Source organism: Clupea harengus, chromosome 9 (genome assembly GCF_900700415.2).
Source record: "Clupea harengus chromosome 9, Ch_v2.0.2, whole genome shotgun sequence".
NCBI classification, from domain to species: domain Eukaryota; kingdom Metazoa; phylum Chordata; class Actinopteri; order Clupeiformes; family Clupeidae; genus Clupea; species Clupea harengus.
The window spans coordinates 8,561,958-8,579,799 of record NC_045160.1 but is presented as its reverse complement, the minus strand read 5'-3'; the positions used below and the strand labels follow the sequence as shown (position 1 = coordinate 8,579,799).

The window sequence follows — 17,842 nt, the reverse complement described above, 5'->3', positions numbered from 1 at the left end:
CTCTGGCTAGCTCCATGTTAAGTGGTCTGGCCTTCTGTCAGGGACTTCAGGCGAGACACTGACTTTTCGGTAACAGAGTTTATTCAGAGGCAGCCAGAAACAGATAACAGGCAAACGGAGTCAAAGGGGAAACTAAAAAACGACTTGACGATCAAACTTAAACATACTAGGAACAAAGACACAACGCAAATCCGACAGTAATGAGTAACATCATTCTTCTTAATAGTGGACACTGAACAGAATCCTTTCCTCTTCATAAGCAGGAATGTTGCCATTATTTTTTCAGGTCTGGAATGAACATGGGCTGTGACATGAGCTTCACCACGGCAACCAAAAACAAAATAAAATGAGCACTGTGTTATTGCAGGTTAAAAACATGACAATTTGTTCTCTACAGACAAATGAGACAAATATCTGTTAACTATGTTTTTTTTTTTTACACTAATTACATTTTAAGAATCTCTTGCAAAAAATACTTTGGCATATTGATTACTATTGAGTCGGAACAGACAGGAAAGGTCACATCTCATGGTCTTTGATCCAGGAAATATTTTAACAGGTTTAAAATTCTCATAAAGATCAATTGGCACAACCAGTGTTTAATGAATGAAATACTGGACATTTATTTCACTTGGAATCAATATAAAATATAAATCTTGTTGATCCATGACCTTGAAAAATTTACATCAAGACTATGCAAATGTACAGACTGAGATCATGTTATTTTCTCAGCATGTGAGGTATTAATGGAAACTACAGATCCAAGAAGCAGTGACATCCAGAGAAATTACACTTTTCACATTTGTTTGGATGTCATCATCTTTTGATACATGTAAACATTTTGATGATCTCACACACGTTGTCACGATACACATTACAGATAATATTCCTGATATTATGAAGGACAGATCACAATCAACACTAAAATATCTGATGTTTGTGCTGAACAATTAATATGTGCTATTTCAGTTGTCAGCAGGCAGGCAGAGCAAAGGACAGTGTCAACTACACAATAACAAGCTGGAAAGATCAATAGAATCACATTGAACTGTTTCAAACTCAGTTTAATTTATTAGGCAAGACTTCTGTGTATAAGGACTTCCATCTTTTAGCAGCATTAAAAAGTCTTAAAACAGTTCATTTTCATCATTCCAATTCCATTGCCACTTGAGGCTGATCTGAGAGTGGCAAGACTGAAAACACTACAAAATCCAGAGCTGGAACTCTCATCAATAAAACATTTTAAAATGGTTTATTTTTGCAAGCTTTCACCTTCTCTGCAACCACACACCAGTTTGCGTGGTCCAAGCAGGTCTGCATAACATGAAGCTCCTCTATATTATTTTCAATCAGCTCAGTCAGTTCCCCATGTCTGAAGACGTGGTAGTAACGCATAAACTTCTCGCTTCCCTCTGACTCACAACATGTCTCCACACACCTTGTACCGTCCTCCAGTTTCTGCAGGGGATGTCTGCTCTCTTGACATTGGTTGCCAGCTCTTTCTCGTTCCTCTAACTGCATATCCTTTTGGTAAGACACTAGATCAGGCAGTGGCATGGATGAACACTCTTGGACTAAAGAGACTGATTGTGTCATAGCAGAACCACCATTACTCTTTTCTTTTGGCCTTTGACCTGCACAGAGATCTGTGACAGAACCGAAGATGTCTTCCTCTAGGCTGCTCCTTGAGGAGAAGAGACTAGAGACCTGCTGTATGAAGTTTCCTCCTCTGCCCCATGAGACCGACCTGGCCCCACTGCCATCCTTCTCCTCAGCTGGGGGACACTCTGCATGGAGCTCTCGTGAACTGGACCGAGAAACGGTAGGGCTTCCGAAGTCCAATACTGAGTCTAAAGACCTGGAGAAAAACCATAGTCTCTGTGTCCGAGGTTGGGTGGAATCGGGAGACTCCAACATGGAGGATGTGCTCTTCACTTTCCTGTGCTTGTCAGTGCCATCACCTTGCAAGCCCTCTCCCTGAGCTCTGTACCTGCTGAGGGTTTGGTCACAATTTGGACAGCAGGGCAGGTTGGGGTTCCAGGGGACAAAGATGTCCTGCTTCTCAAACTTCCGTGTCTTCTGCTCCATGGCCCACACGTAGATCATCATGCGCCCTCCCATCCGTAGTGTACGAGCCATCTCCTTTATTGCTCGAATTCGCCGCTCTTTGGTGGAAAAGTGATGTATGACTAGAGGAAACAGAGACAAAGAAATTAGTCTGCCATTAGATATACTCCAGGACAGAGACAACAATATTATATTCAATCATCTGTATAAAACAGTAAAAGTAAAAGTTCATTTTATTAAGATACTTAATGACAACTCCTTCTCATTTATTCATTCATTCATGAATCTCTTCGAAGACCAATGTAAAATGTCCTGACTGTGGACTCTGTGTCTCTCATCACTGTGTAAGACAACTCCCCTATTGGGGGCACTGCCCCCTCGGATCAAATGGTTGCCCCCTTAGTGTTTGCCTGGTTAAATTACATAAATTGCAAACAAGCCGGTCAAAATGTCTGGTTATAATGCTCATACAAAACATAAAATGTGTCCTTAATCAGGAGAATTCTGTTTTAACAAAGACAAACAAATAAAACATGGAAGCATATCTTATGAATAGCTTATCGGTTGGTTCTCTTTCTACGAGAAGGGCATAATCTATTGGAAACATCAGTGGCCAAAGCCTTCTCTGGGTCTGTTTGATATAACGTGACCGTAGATGCTAGCAACCTTAACAGGTTAAATAAGCTAGCTAATTCACTTCACTTGGGAAGTTCTGTTCGCCCAAATGTTTTGCTGATGTTGACAAATGAATATTTTTTTTTAAATATGGTGTATAGCTAGCTAGCAACAGTAAATAATGTATTTCTATAGTTCTTTTCGTCTTTTCGTAGCCAGGTCTTTCTTTAGTTTCACTTCTTTAGCATGTATGGTTGCTAAGCAGGATTTTGACAGTTTTCAATTGCATCATAGTAGAATAATTTAGTGTTAATCATTATGTTGCGAAGTTGTACATGGAGGATTTGGCCATTAGCTATTCATGTTGAATTTAGTTGTCCACCCTACAAGTCCTACTGTCCACCTCAGGATGACATCCCGGTAAGTCCAACTGATTTAAGGACACGGTCATTCATTCGTCAACCTAGGTATAGCCTACATTATAGGCCTATACATTCACAACATCAGGATCTACAACATCAGGAAGCACAGCAAATACTGCATTCGACATCAGAACTCTTCCCCAGCAAACATCGGCATCGCCAGTTAGAGCAGCACACCAGTTTTCCCCCAGGACAGGTAACAGAATTACTGGGTGTATGTATATCTAGCATAGCATATTTTTGTATATGGCTAAGCAAAAAATGGTTCAACTTTAGTTACTGCAATGTTCATTTATGATTTTTTATTCATTGGACTTTGAAGTAGTTGGCTTTGCCACACCATACGTGAGTTGATGTTAGTTATGCTTCATACAGACGCAGTGTCTTGCATGCAAACTAACCATCATTCTTATCCTGGCACCATTATTTTACTCTGATCCCCTACACATACTTTCAACTGCTACACACACAGAGACAAAACTCAAAGCTCCCGCTTTACACACTCCTTTGTTTCCGACCTCACACGTGTGTTCATGCGTGTGCCATATTTCCACCCCTTCCACAGTTCCGCCCCCTTACGCTTATGTCCTACTTAAGTGAACTAGACAGCGATTTATTTCTGCGTGTACACACCGTCATGGAACAAACTGAACTAATTCGATTTTGCAACGAGGATTTGTGTTGGTCATACAGTTTTTCACCTGAGACTGACCCCTTTACCCCTCTTCAACTTGAGATTTTTTCCGCCCATCATTGCTGACGATAGAGTAAGGAGATGATCATGAGAGGTTACAGGCCATGAGGGATGGAAAAGGGGAACACTTTATAACTTTATTAAAAAAATCATTGAAAACATTGTTCACTCCCGCTTCCTTGGCAGGGCCAAAAACATAATTAAAGACACATCACACCCAGGCCACCATCTGTTTACTCTCCTGCCCTCTGGCTGATGATACAGGTCCTCCAGAGCAAGGAGCAAGCGTCTAAAGGACAGTTTTTTCCCAACGGCCATCAGAACATAAAACTCAAACATGCACTAAAATGTAAAAACTTTACTCTACTGCAAGTCACTTATGCCATCTCAGTCACTTTATTCATGTATGTAAGACACAAATGTTACTCTGTTTATTTGCAACATACCTCCCCCCGTTTTTTTTAATTTTTTTTTTTAACTTTTTAACGTCAGCTGTTATTTAACAATACATTAAAATGTAGATGTAAACCAAGTGACACCATGGCATTTGCCATGGCACACTTCATTGTTTTTTATGAAAATAACAGAACACCGATCAGAAATATCGTATACACGTCGCTGATGTTGCAAATTACTGATTTTGAATGAAATATATATACATACACATATCTACATATGCGCCCAAGGGCCATTCTCTGCAACCATCAGTGTTTCAACCCTAGTGGTTGCATTCAGAGAGCAGTTTGCAGCTCCATAAAGCAGATTTATAAAGAAAAAATACTACCAAGTCATATCAGTGAAGTTATTGAACAGACATATTTTTCAGTGTTTGTACAGTAATAACCTACCAACTATAAAAAATATCTTTCCTTCTTTCAAAATTTAGAAATAGCTCCTTTCATTTAGTTTCATAAACAGACTACAACTCAAGTCATATGCCCTGTTCACTGTAGCATGATATGCCGTGTCCTTCCTGCTAGCCCTGATGCCACCTGTCAGCTCTCCCTGTAGTGGCAATCCTCCCCCTGACCTACGATGGCTATCAATACGCTGTATGCATTTTTATTATTACAAAAATATTCAGCCAGCCAAGCAATACAAATCTGCATTTTTATCAGCTCAGAGAGGCGCATGAACCAGTGACATCATCTATATGACATATTTATTGTAGCTCCTTAACACCTCGTAACAGAAATATTCATAACAATTCAAATTGCGGCTGAATTTAAATTATTATCACAATATTCAACCAAGTTCAAAATCTCAAAGCATACTGTATGTCATGAAAGCCTTCCACTAATTTTTCAACAATGACCAGGATTTTTCTAAAAAAAATTCTATGGAGAATCCTATTCATTTCACCCAGCATTAGGAACTACCACCAGGGGGCGACTCGATTACTTTTCAGCAATCCAGACACCAGTCCAGTCTTCACCAACCTTCAACAGTGAACAGGCCCTGAAATGCTGGCCTTCTAGGCAGAATTACAAAGAAAATACTAGCCAATGAAAGGAACAGACTAACATAGGCAAAATAAACAGACGCTGTTTGGAAAATTATGAAAAAAAATATGGACAGTCAAATTTATCTTGAGGTGTTTGCATCACAGAGAACAAATGTAATTATATATTTGTAATTACTTTTTCAAGCACCTCCTTTGATGGGTTAAAAAAAATAATCCAGGAAAAGTGTTATTTTATGGGTGATTCCAAACACATACTGGTAGTGTATGTTTTAATGCATTCATACATTTCTTAAACTTTTAACATAAAGCCACGTCCACGTTACAGTGTGGAAAGTTTTAAAACTTTTTTTAATCATCTGACAAATTTATTAATGTTACAGCTTGAGCTAAACCAGTCTTCTGAACAATAAGCACATAATTTTCATGATGAGATATTACAAAAAAACGTGAATGATGAATGATCTGAGGCTGATGTAGTGCTCAAATAGAATTGTACCTGCTATGGAGAGAATGGCATCAAAACAGCCATCACGGTAAGGAAGGCGCAAGCTGTCGCAGAGCTGGACCTCATGTCCTTGGTTCCAGGCAGATTCCACAAGTGGGCGGCATATGTCACACCCCAACTTGAAGACATTTTCATTGATGTGGAGATACTTGCCATTACCACACCCTGTAATGATAGGGGGAAAGGAAAAGTTGAGTTTAGAAGTAATCAATACCTCAGGAGCAGATGTACTAACATGTGAGCACCCGTTTTAGGTGCAATTACGTCCCAACCTGTGCATTAAAACATGCCTTGGCATGTACATATTGACTACACATGGCTAAAACTTCATGCTGCGTCCTGCAGATTGAGTAGTTGCACTTTTCCTACCTATGCATTTGCATTCATGGGTGGGTTGAGGGAAAAGTGGGAGTTTAAGGCAAAACAATGTGAGGAGATGAGGTGAGAAGATGAACAGGAAGGGAGGAGATGTGAAGAGATGAACAGGAGGGGAGGAGATGAACAGGAGGGGAGGAGATGTGAAGAGATGAACAGGAGGGGAGGAGATGTGAGGAGATGAACAGGAGGGGAGGAGATGTGAAGAGATGAACAGGAGGGGAGGAGATGTGAGGAGATGAACAGGAGGGGAGGAGATGAACAGGAGGGGAGGAGATGTGAAGAGATGAACAGGAGGGGAGGAGATGTGAGGAGATAAACAGGAGGGGAGGAGATGTGAGGAGATGTGAAGAGATGAACAGGAGGGGAGGAGATGAACAGGAGGGGAGGAGATGAACAGGAGGGGAGGAGATGTGAGGAGATGAACAGGAGGGGAGGAGATGTGAGGAGATGTGAAGAGATGAACAGGAGGGGAGGAGATGTGAAGAGATGAACAGGAGGGGAGGAGATGTGCACAGCACGGCTGATTATTCCTTATTATGTAGGAAAACTGCAGGCAAGCGCGCACAAATGTTTTGTTGGGATTTTATTTTTGCCTCTTAAAAGAAGGTGTAAGCCATCTTAGGCGTTAGATGCATACATAGGGGAAACTTCCAGAAACAATGGCAGCAGTTGTCCGAGCACCGGTTCTCCTCAATTGTGCCATGTTAAAAGCGCCCTTTTATTTTGTTTACCTCTTCATGTCTTGCCATTTCTTCCTCACGTCATCCACTTTCCTACATGTAGCTGCTACAACACTGATGTTGTGTTTGAAGGCAGACATTTAGAGGCTTAAAGAACATGGGCCTTAACCCATCACCATAAAGTCACCAGGCATCCTTGCTGAGCCTTTTGTAGGGTGTTGTGTGCTTAATTTAAACAAATTGATAACCCGAGTAAACTGCTCATGAGGGTGTGTCTTTGTTGCTGTTAAATATAGTCAGTATCAGTATGGTGGTTGTGGTGTATCCTGATGTGTTATGGTAGGTGCCTGCTGAACGCCCAGTAAAATGCTCACAAAGGCAGCTTTGTTGTTGTTGCTATATCCTGCTGCTCAGGTTCTATGGTTGGGCTCATGTTGTTATGTTTAGCAGTTCTGGGCTACAGACAGCACATCTTGTACTGTGAAGGAGGGCCTTTACTGATTCCGGGGACAAAATGCAGCACGCGTTGCGGTCGTCACCAGCCTGTTGTGCATTGCTGTTGTATCCTGCTTCTCAGGATCTATGGTTGGGCAAGAAAATGCAAAGTGTGATTGCTCAACAGTAGCAGACCCACTATCACACTATCCACTATCACAGCTATTGTCATAAGAAGACGTTTTTCAATAGCTATCTCAATATTTAATTGAAATGGTTCGGGAATGTCTTTAATAACCAGCATATCAGGTGAAATATAGACTGCTATTAATATTTTGGTTATATATTAATGGTTCAGAACAATCTCTGTCATAAGCAGCCATATCCATCTACCTAGACTGCCTACCTAAACGTTTTGCAGTATCTAACATGAGCTAACTAGCTAGCGACTATAGACTATATAATTAGTATGACTTGTTTTGTTGCAAGTAAACTGCCAAACTTGCCAGCCCAAGTTTCAAATTAAGCTAACACCTTTTATGTAAGCTAGGGTGACCAGATTTGAGTTTGTGAAAAAGAGGACACTACCACGGCCCCTCGCCCGCAACGAAGTTTTGACATCTTTTTCACATGCAGATGTCATGTGCTGTTGTAAACAATGCAACTAGTGGAGTAGGCAAGGTGCTCAGTGTTGCCAGATTGGAAATGGCAAAGTATCGTACCAAAGGCTCAAAATTAGGGATGAGAATTGATAAGATTTTAACCATTCTGATTCCTGCTTATCGATTCTTTTTGGGCAAGGAAAAAAAAAACAAAAAAAAAGTACAACTGTGTTTATTTACATACATTTTCTTTTATATAATATTCTCTGAATAGATGATGCACAGCATTTACAGTATATATGTATCATTTACATGTTTTAAATAGCCAAAACAAACCTAAGAATAGGTCAACAAACTCTCAAAGTGGGGTCCAGAGACCCATAGCCTAGGGATCCTTTTCCTTGATGGGGTGGCAGGGGGTCCCATCAAAGAAAAGAAATATTAGTTTTGACTATAATTCCAACCATAAGTAACAGAATGTATGACTGATTTGGTCATGGGTTTCATACAATTTATGTAATAAAACATCTCAACTCAAAAATCTCATCAGATGGGGGAGCCTGGAAAATAATCTTATCAAATATGGAACCCTCCCTGGTCTAATTTGTGGCAGTTTAGGGGTCCTTGATATACAAGAGTTTGAGAACCGCTGTGCTAAATAATATTTGAACATGCCAATTACAATGCTTTTTTTTGCTTTGCTTTTTTTAAGTGTATTCATCTTGGACTAAAAATAAAACTGACATAAACAAATAGTGAAAGCTGGTTTACACAATGAAACAAATGGCACTTACAAAATAGACTGTTAGATTTGACCTTCCATATTAACTAGGGTGACCAGATTTGAGTTTGTGAAAAAGAGGACACTTTGTCGTGGGGCCACGCCCCCTCCCCCCGCGACGGAGTTTTTGGACATCTTTTTCGCATGCAGACGACCCCGCCCCCACCCCGCGATGAAGTTTTTCACATGCAGATGTCATGTACTGTTGTAAACGATGCAACTAGTGGAGGCGGCAAGGTGCTCAGTGTTACCAGATTGGAAATGGCGTATCGTATCAAAGGCTCAAAATGATCGTATTTGAAGGATAATTATCATATCTGATGACCTAAATTTCCTTCGGGATTAATAAAGTATCCATCTATCTATCTATCTATCTACCCTATATTAACAGATGAAGCGCTAACGTTAGCCGCGCTGTTGTTGCTTGGTTGAGATTCATTAACGTTATCGTCACTCCTTAGCGCTCAAAAACGCGACATTCCTGCAAAGTTATTGCATGCTGTATGGACAAATGTTTCTGCATAATGGTAGTATTTCCCCCCTTTGAAGAAATAGACGTTTTGCAAGCATTGCAAGTGGCCCTGCTGTCGTCATCTTTTCGCGTGAAATATATCCACACTATTGAACGCCTTTACCTAGACGCCATGTTGGCTGCAGTCTAAACAAAACAAAGCTGCGTGCGCGTGATGTCACAAGAACCAGTTCTCGATTCCCATCCCTACTCAAAATGATCGGATTTGGAGGATAATTATCGTACATCTGGCAACACTGAGAAGGCGGTCGACCAATGACAGTTGTCTCTACAGTAAGAGGTCGCGCAAGAAGGTGGAACGTAAGGGAGATACCCTTTCCAAAACTTATAAGGGTGTAATAACTAGTTTGTGAAAGACCCAGAGAAACACAAATATCCAACGACGCAAAATCCCGGACGATTTTGGAATCCCTGCCTGACGCATTTTTTAGGTCTCGAAAAGAGGACATGTTTGGGTAAAGGAGGACGTCTGGTTCACCCTATGTTAGCTAGCTAGATAGTATTTCATAGAAATGACACTTACGCATTCAAAAAGTTACCTTTTAGTTGTTTAGCAAACTAGCAACCAGGCTCCAAGTTCTGACAGGTAGCTAAATGGAGTCATTTTGCAGCCATTTATATATGCACATTTCACGGGATCACGACGAACGTGTCAGAGTTAGAGCTAACTGGAGTCATCGTATGCCCATTTGACCTCAAGTTGATGTGGTTCCTTGGGGTCTTAATAAAATATCTGTAACATAATTTGGTCAAAATACCATAGGGATAGATATTTTAAAACAGCACCCTTTCAGAAAGAGAACAACATAAGTCAGTCTACCAAAGAATGGTTAAGACGGAGGCAATTTTGCATTTTAAAATGGCATAGTCAAAGTCTGGAGTGACTAACTGACAATACAGTGGCATGCTCATTTTGGGCACCCCTGGTAACAATTTCTGTTACTGTAAATAGTTAAGTGAGTAGAAGATGCACTGATCTCCAAAAGGTTAAAGATGAATCAAGGTTAGTTTATTATATGTATTAACTTGTCAGGGCTATGACTTGTTTACAGTCACCATTAGGAAAGGCTAGGTGAGACAAATTTCAAAGCTTTATAAATACTCTGACTCCTCAAACCTGATCCCAACATTAATAGTCGCTGACATTTAAAATAACTGAGCATTTTCACGTAGCTGTTTCCTCAATTTGTAATGTAATTAAGAAATGGCCGTTAACAGGAATGGTGGAGGTCAAGTTGAGGAGACTTTCCAGGAGGATTGCTTGTGGATTGCTAGAAAAGGCAAATTAAAAACCCCATTTGACTGCACCGACACCTGCACAAATATGACCTTCATGGAAGAGTCATCAAAATAAAACCTTTCCTGTGTTCTCACCACAAAAATTAAGCGTCAGAAGTTTGCAAAGGAACATCTAAACAAGCCTGGTGCATTTAGGAAACAAGCCCTGTGTACTGATGAAGTTAAAATAGAACTTTTTGGCTGCAATGATGAACTATGGTATATTTGGAGAAAAAAGAACACCTCTCCAACTGCACAGGGTGGATCAATCATGCTTTTGGCTTGTGTTGCAGCCAGTGACATTGGGAACATTTCATTGGAAGAGAGAAGAATGAATTAAATTAAATACCAGCAAATTCTGGAAGCAAACCTCACACCGTCTACAAAAAAGCTGAAGAGGAAAAGAGGATGACTTCTACAACAGGATAATGATCCTAAGCTCACTTCAAAATCCACAACGGACTACCTGAAGAGGCGCAAGCAAGGTTTTGCCATGGCCCTCTCAGTCCCCTGACCTATACATAGTCGAAATCTGTGGATAGACCTCAAAAGAGCAGTTCATACAAGACAGCCCAAGAATCTCACAGAACTAGAAGCCTTCTGCAAGGAAGAATGTGCAAAAATCCCTCAGGCAAGGACTGACCCTTAGCTGGCTACAAAAAAACATTTACAAGCTGTGATACTACTGTGACCATGTAGGATGCCCAAACATTTGCTACATTTTTGGAAATCAGGTTATCTTTTACTTGCTTATAGCTATTCACAGTAACAGAATTTTTTACCTGGGGTGCCCAAGCTTTTGCATGCCACTGTAAATGCTAAGCTCTAAGGAGATCAAACCCACATTGCACAGGTGGTTGAAGACCATGTGGGCCCCTGTGGCATTGAGATATCCTTTGAGGAGGACTGAAGAGCAGTGGATAACCATTAATCATTTTATTGGGGGCAAAACTTTGAGCATAAAGGCTTTAAACAAATTGTGATCAAAATAGAGGGAGCTGACTTACCCACATCGGCCACAATGCTACCCGGCTCCTGCTCCAGAAGAAACTTGCGCACTTTAGGCCATGCTTTGTAACGGCTGTCATTGAAGAAAGGCGCAATCTTCTCATAAACATTGTGCACATGGTCTCTCTCAAGCTGACAGGCTGCGTCCTCCATCACGCTCTCTCCTGACGCTTTCACAAGTCAGCCCTGAACAGCCACCTCTGGAGAACAATAAAGGGACAACTACTCAATAAGCCAGCATCACATCAATAACACTAACCCAAAGTCAATCTTTGCTGACAAAACACAACTTTCTATTTTAGGTCAGACTGTCCTGAGTTAAACACCAAATTACTTTTTAATTCATTAAGGCATTATAGCATTTACGTCAAATCACAGTTGACACTGATCAAATCGACCTAGCTTGCTAACTGTTAAAGCAACACTATGTAACAATTTCACACTTTTTGAGGTATGGTTTTATGGACAACTAGTTTTGGTACCATCCTGAAATTCATTTTGGTAGCATATGGTCATGTGAAGGACAGAAAAACACCTGTGTCTTTCCCACTAGCCATCCAGGATATGCAATATGTAGTCTGTGTTCCGGGCTGGTACACCCTGCAAAAATTGAAGAAAAGCTTTCACAGCATGACATTGCCAGCTATACTGCCAAAAGACATGTTAGTGTGTTGGCAAGGTTCTATCAGTGCCAACTGGGATATTGGTGGTGTTTGCAAGGTATTTGCATGTGGTTTGGGTAGTTAGCGTGCTAGTTTTGGAACAGAACTACTTATTGCTGCTTTAAGTTTCAGAAATATGTTTGGTGCCATGCTATAAAAGCTATTCTTACAATATTTGCAGGGTTCCCAGCCCAGAGCATAAAACTATGTAGTGAATAGCCTGGACGGCCAGCTGGAACAGCTATGTTCATCTCTCCTTAACATGACATGAAACAATATAAAAAAATTATTTGAGTTACCATCAAAAACATTTTTTTTTTTTTATCTGGTTAAACCTGTATACTGTTGCTTTTAGAATCAGAAATGAAATGTTATGTAACATAACATAACAAAGATAGTATAAATGCTTAAAAACAAGGGTATGTTTTGCATTTCATAGCGATGTTATTGTATGCTGTGGCCTCTTCTCTCCTCCAGTGTCATGTCAGCAGCGGTACAAATAAATCCAGGCAAAGTTGCATTCCTGCTTCTCAGTGGATATACCCTAAAATACCCCATTAGACACAGAGGCAGCATCGGGTCTTCCTTAGCGCACTACACGTGAACAGGTCTTTAATGAACAGCTGTGGCCATCCTCAAAGAATCACCACAGGCCTCCAACCCATGTAGAGGGCAGTAAGCTTGGAAGATACCAGGAACCTTTAACAACACACTTCTGTGGCAAAGCATTTTTACAATTAGTTCATCTCTGGTGGCAGTTGAGTCTAATAATGATTACTATACAAAGGTATACTTTTAATTCTGTAACATGAACTTTGTGGAGGAGCCAGGTATGTTGCAGATCTTCTCATCTGTTATCTCTTAGTGGAGAGTTTGAAGGGTAGTGTTGGTACACTGGTCAGAAGTAGCCTACAGTACACATAGTGATATTACAGACACTATACAATATTGTGTGATACATTTACTTGAACTAATGGCCATTGCCATTAACAACCATTAAAATGATCCGATTTAAGTTCTGCTGTAAGTTCACGCATCACGTTCTGTATGTATCTCAGGGTACTACAGAGCAGACCACACATTTACATGGTGGTAACAGGATTACACAAGACTATCACAACCACAAAATGCTTCCTTTCAAATGTAAGTAGGCCCACACTAACATACCTGTGCAGGGCTCGCAAAATCGTTAACCTGACGTCCCTGGACAATGAAGTTTTCCAATTGGGCTACCAGAATGTAACAACACCCTGGCTAACGGGCGATCAGAAATGACACACTAGTTTCTCCTTCTTCACATATAACTTCACCATCTGATCTGATCTGTCATTCCTCAAAGTATAGCATGATGTGTAGCACTCCTAAACTCAACAAAGACACAGCTCCATTTCATTTAGGCCTACTGCAGTATTTAATCAATATTATTTTGTAGTAGCCCATCAGGTTCACATCACTTCAACTATGCTTCAACCATACACAGCAAAAAGCTGTCCTCCCATTTATCATCTTGATAAAAAGTCAAACTATGAGAACAGTTTTAAATATCTTAAAGTGACAATTCAATTCAATTAAATTAAATCATCAAACAGCATAATGCTGGCAGGATTTCTTATTAACTGAACATTTTAAAACAGACACAAAGTCAGCAAATAATCTTAGAATGAGCAAAATATGTAATTTTCAATTTCAACTTAATAACAAATATCTGTATATCCCTTAAGGTATAGGCCTTCTATTTGCATTTGTTGTGTCACTAGTTTAACTAATTTCAGGCAACCAAAATATGAAGAATGCCTGGAATCTGGCTAGCAGGGATTTAGAAATGTTGCAAGGCCTGATGAGGCACACCTCACATGGACATGCTAAACCTGATCTGCCAGCTGTGGTTGCCTGGGTGTTCAGGGAGGATCTGTGGGCTTCATAAATAGAACAGGGCAACAGGCAAAGCCTGTCAGTTACATAGAGGAGAGGAGAGGAGAGAGAGGAGAGGAAGGAGAGAGATAGAGATGAGAGAGAGAGAGAGAGAGAGAGGAGAGGACAGAAGAGAGAGAGAGAAAAGCAAAGAAAGATTAATGCATCCTACAGTGTCACAACAAATATGATCCGTAAGTGTCTACTCGGACATTTTCTCTCAGAATACAACCTCATATCAATCATGCATTATACAGCTGTCCCTGGTGTTGCCATCTTCAGTTGAAAGACAAAAAGAAGATGTACTAACAGTTTTATCCTTCGCTGCCATAATGAGAAATTCTTACAGTACATACGACATGCACCACCGCAAGCAACATTCAAGGTTAAAATAGAGGGAAGAACAGCCTTGTACAACACAATTAATACTAACCCAGCTTCTCCTTCTGGGAGAACATTCAGTTCTGCTTGAATTCTCTGTTCACTGAATTGCAAAACTTGACATTATGTAACCAGCTGTAAGGAACACAGCACATGGCCCACAGCCAGCCAAATGATAATGACTACAGTCTAAAATTAGATGACAAAACTCATCTTGACTGACAATGGCCATGCATGAAAACCACAAACATGATATTGATCACTGTCATAGTGAAGTAATAGATAGTAATGACAACATCATTACAAAACTATTCATGACATGCAATGAGTGAAAGGTATGCAAAAAACTCCTTTCAATCGTATCCTAAGTAGGCTACCCCCTTCTTTGAGCCATAGTTCTACTCAAGGTTTCTTCCTGTTAAAAAGGAAGGAGTTTTTCCTTGCTTTAGTGCCTACTCTAGGGGGTTCAGACTCTGGGCTCTGTAAAGTGCCTAGAGACTATTTAAATTGTTATTAGCGCTATATAAATGAAATAAAATTGAATAATATCCACGATGATGACCATGACAGTCACTTTTACTCTGACACTAAGTCTGTTCAGGGGAAAACAGAAAGGGCAAGTGGTGAGGGAGTGGTGGAATGACCAGAGACTACTGGATTGTAAAGCACATTTTTTGTAAGTATGTGATTTCACAAGCAAATATTAAACTGTATTATTAGTGTGATTGCATCTGCATGACTACTGCTCTTTTAGTTTTTTCTTTATTCCACCCATTCTTCTGCGCCAAGCACTTTTTCGATATATCAACACTGGTCCAACTCTGATTCATCTGTCCTGATCCCATGCAGTGCTTCTATAAAAATGTTTCCAATCCCCCCAGTGGTTCTCCTCCTTTTCTTGTTTTTCTTCCCCTTTTTCTCATTGAAATAAATACAGACACGCTGTGGAGCACTTCAGAAACGTATCTACAGTTCGTTACAAGAACATCCGGACTTCCGTCTGTAGCCACAATTCAAGAACATCCAATATGGTTGCCGGAAATGCTCTGTATCGGGACATAATCCTCTGTGAATTAATTAAAGACTTTTTTTCAGTGGATATTTTGTTTGTGGTGATTTAAGATTACAAAATAACTTGAAAAATGAATTGGCTCATTTGTAAGTTCGCTCGCAAGCCACTGCTGTTTACATAGATAGGTTGTGATGTCCATGCCATATAATCTTTGATCATGAGTATCGTTTGCAGTCTATTTACTATTTGCCAGATAGAGCTATTTTCATGGTCTGGAGATGGAGGAGTTCTCCACAGGCCAGGTACTTCTGTCTGTGCTTCAGTCTTTCCTGTCTTGCTTTGTTTAGCAGTACACGCTGTTGTAGGTCTAAAAGTGGAACTGGAAAATGTAGCTGCACTTTCTCTGCCCTTTTTATGACTAGCCTGCTAGCTTTTATAGCCTAGCCTTGTGAAAGACTCCGGTCACCTGCAATGAGTGCACAGGCAGAGTGTGCATAGAACCTCATCAGCACAGCTTTGTCGTCTGGCTCTGGCATGTTCTTTATCGCTCTGACTTTCTCTTAGTTTGGCTTCAACCCATCAGTCAGAACGTGTCCAACATAGCTGATTTCAGTCATTCTGATCCTGCATTTTTCTTTGGTCAACTTGAAATTAATGCTTCTGATCCTGTCTAGCAGTAGTCTTAGTCTCCTGTTGTGCTGTTCGATGTCTTCACAACAGAAATGTCATCCACAATGTTTACAACTCCCAGAATGTCACAACACAATATCTACAACAAGTCTTCTAGTCTTTATGCAATGCATTTTAGAAACACTTCTGGAGCTGACAATACCAATGCGGGGTGAACCTAGCCCATCCAATTGGGTTAACATTGCTATTTTAACCCACCCACTGGGTAGCTATTGGACAAACCCAATGCTGGGTTTACCGCATACAGCCAGATGGGTTACTATTTCACCCAGCTACTTAAACTCATATGCTGGTTCATAGTAAACTCAATACTTCATCAGCACAAATTATACATTATTACTAAGTTTAAAGTCACACCTACTCCTAACAGCTCAATTTATATCCTAATGTATCCTAATATTGATCATCTAAGCTGATATTAAGATAACAGGTAGCCTACACAGTCAAATAAAACATGTTAGACAGAACACAGACACAGTTTCACCTATTCATTTTCCCATCAGTGATCTGTCTCCTCCCTTATGACGTCTTTAGTTAAAGGGACCAGCCATTGGGTAGATTGTGTCATATCCAGTGGAAGTGAGGAGGGAGCACTGGCCTCAACCACTAACCCAGCAACTGGATTACAGCAAACAACCAAGAATGAGTCAAAATAACCCAAACAAAATGACTCAATTAATTTTAAACACTAGAAAATGCTGGGTTGTTTTTGCTACCCGATAGCTGGCTTGTTTTTGCTACACGATAGCGATTGGGTAGCAAAAACAACCCAGCATTTTCTAGTGTCAAAAATAATTTGAATGAGTCATAGTGACAACAGGTTGTGTGACCTTCACTTTCCTGAATTGATTTCTTATCTTTCAGGTTATGTCCCCGGACCCATATCCAGGTATAGACCGCCACCTACAGGTAAGGAGTCTTAACAGATCTTATTATATAGAATACATCACATTGGTGATACTCACTCAAGTCACTCGTAAACCCGACTCTGTTTAGTAGTCAGTGACTCAGAAGAACTTGAGTCAGTAAAAAAAGTCCAACTTCCCATCTTTAATTTCAATGCTAAAAAAGAGAACGTCCAGTACACAGACCTTTATGTTTTGATTGTTTTTAATAATTTGATTTGGAGGAGGTAGGCTCCACAGACAATCACCAGAAAAAAATATTCAGGATTGCCTCCTTCAATTCAGTCTTAAAACGAGGGTATATGGCCTAACAAATTATTATTGTAGCAACGTTTATGGCCATTAGTGACGTTATAGCCTAGCCTACCATTGTAAATGTGAGGAAAAACTGACATACACACGAAACAACCCAAAGCATACCTTTCACCTATTAATTTGGAAACTTACCATACGTAGTAGACTACAGGAACGACGAACCAAATGTTTAACCCCTGCCGTTTAAAAACGTCAAATCTGTCGAAGGAAAAGTTTCCTTTCGCCTGAACTCTGATTCTTCGAATTGCATCCATTGGAAGTAGCCAGATCTAACGTTAGCTAGGTAGACTTCCAGCTTTTAGTGGTATAAAATCCGAAAAGCCCAACCAACTGCGTTAGCTCTGTTTACCAAGACACCCATACTTGACCACAAAACAGGTGCCAGCTGCCGCCAAACACGTATAACTGCATCTGAATACATAACCAGACTCCTTACGATGCGTGAAGAAGGGCATACAATTGTCACCGTATTCACGACGAGTAGGGTAGACACTCTCCCTACTC

The 17,842-nt window shown here is 40.3% G+C and overlaps 1 protein-coding gene across 1 annotated transcript; it reads right to left on the bottom strand.

The window, feature by feature from the left end:
• Positions 1–598: 598 nt before the first annotated feature.
• Positions 599–17,842, bottom strand: trmt9b (tRNA methyltransferase 9B). Its single transcript, XM_031573266.2, has 4 exons — positions 17,471–17,842; positions 11,462–11,662; positions 5,760–5,933; positions 599–2,189 (listed from the first exon to the last, which is right to left on the bottom strand). Exons 2-4 carry the CDS (start codon positions 11,613–11,615, stop codon positions 1,243–1,245), a joined length of 1,275 nt encoding a protein of 424 aa, XP_031429126.1. The 5' UTR covers positions 11,616–11,662; positions 17,471–17,842; the 3' UTR covers positions 599–1,242.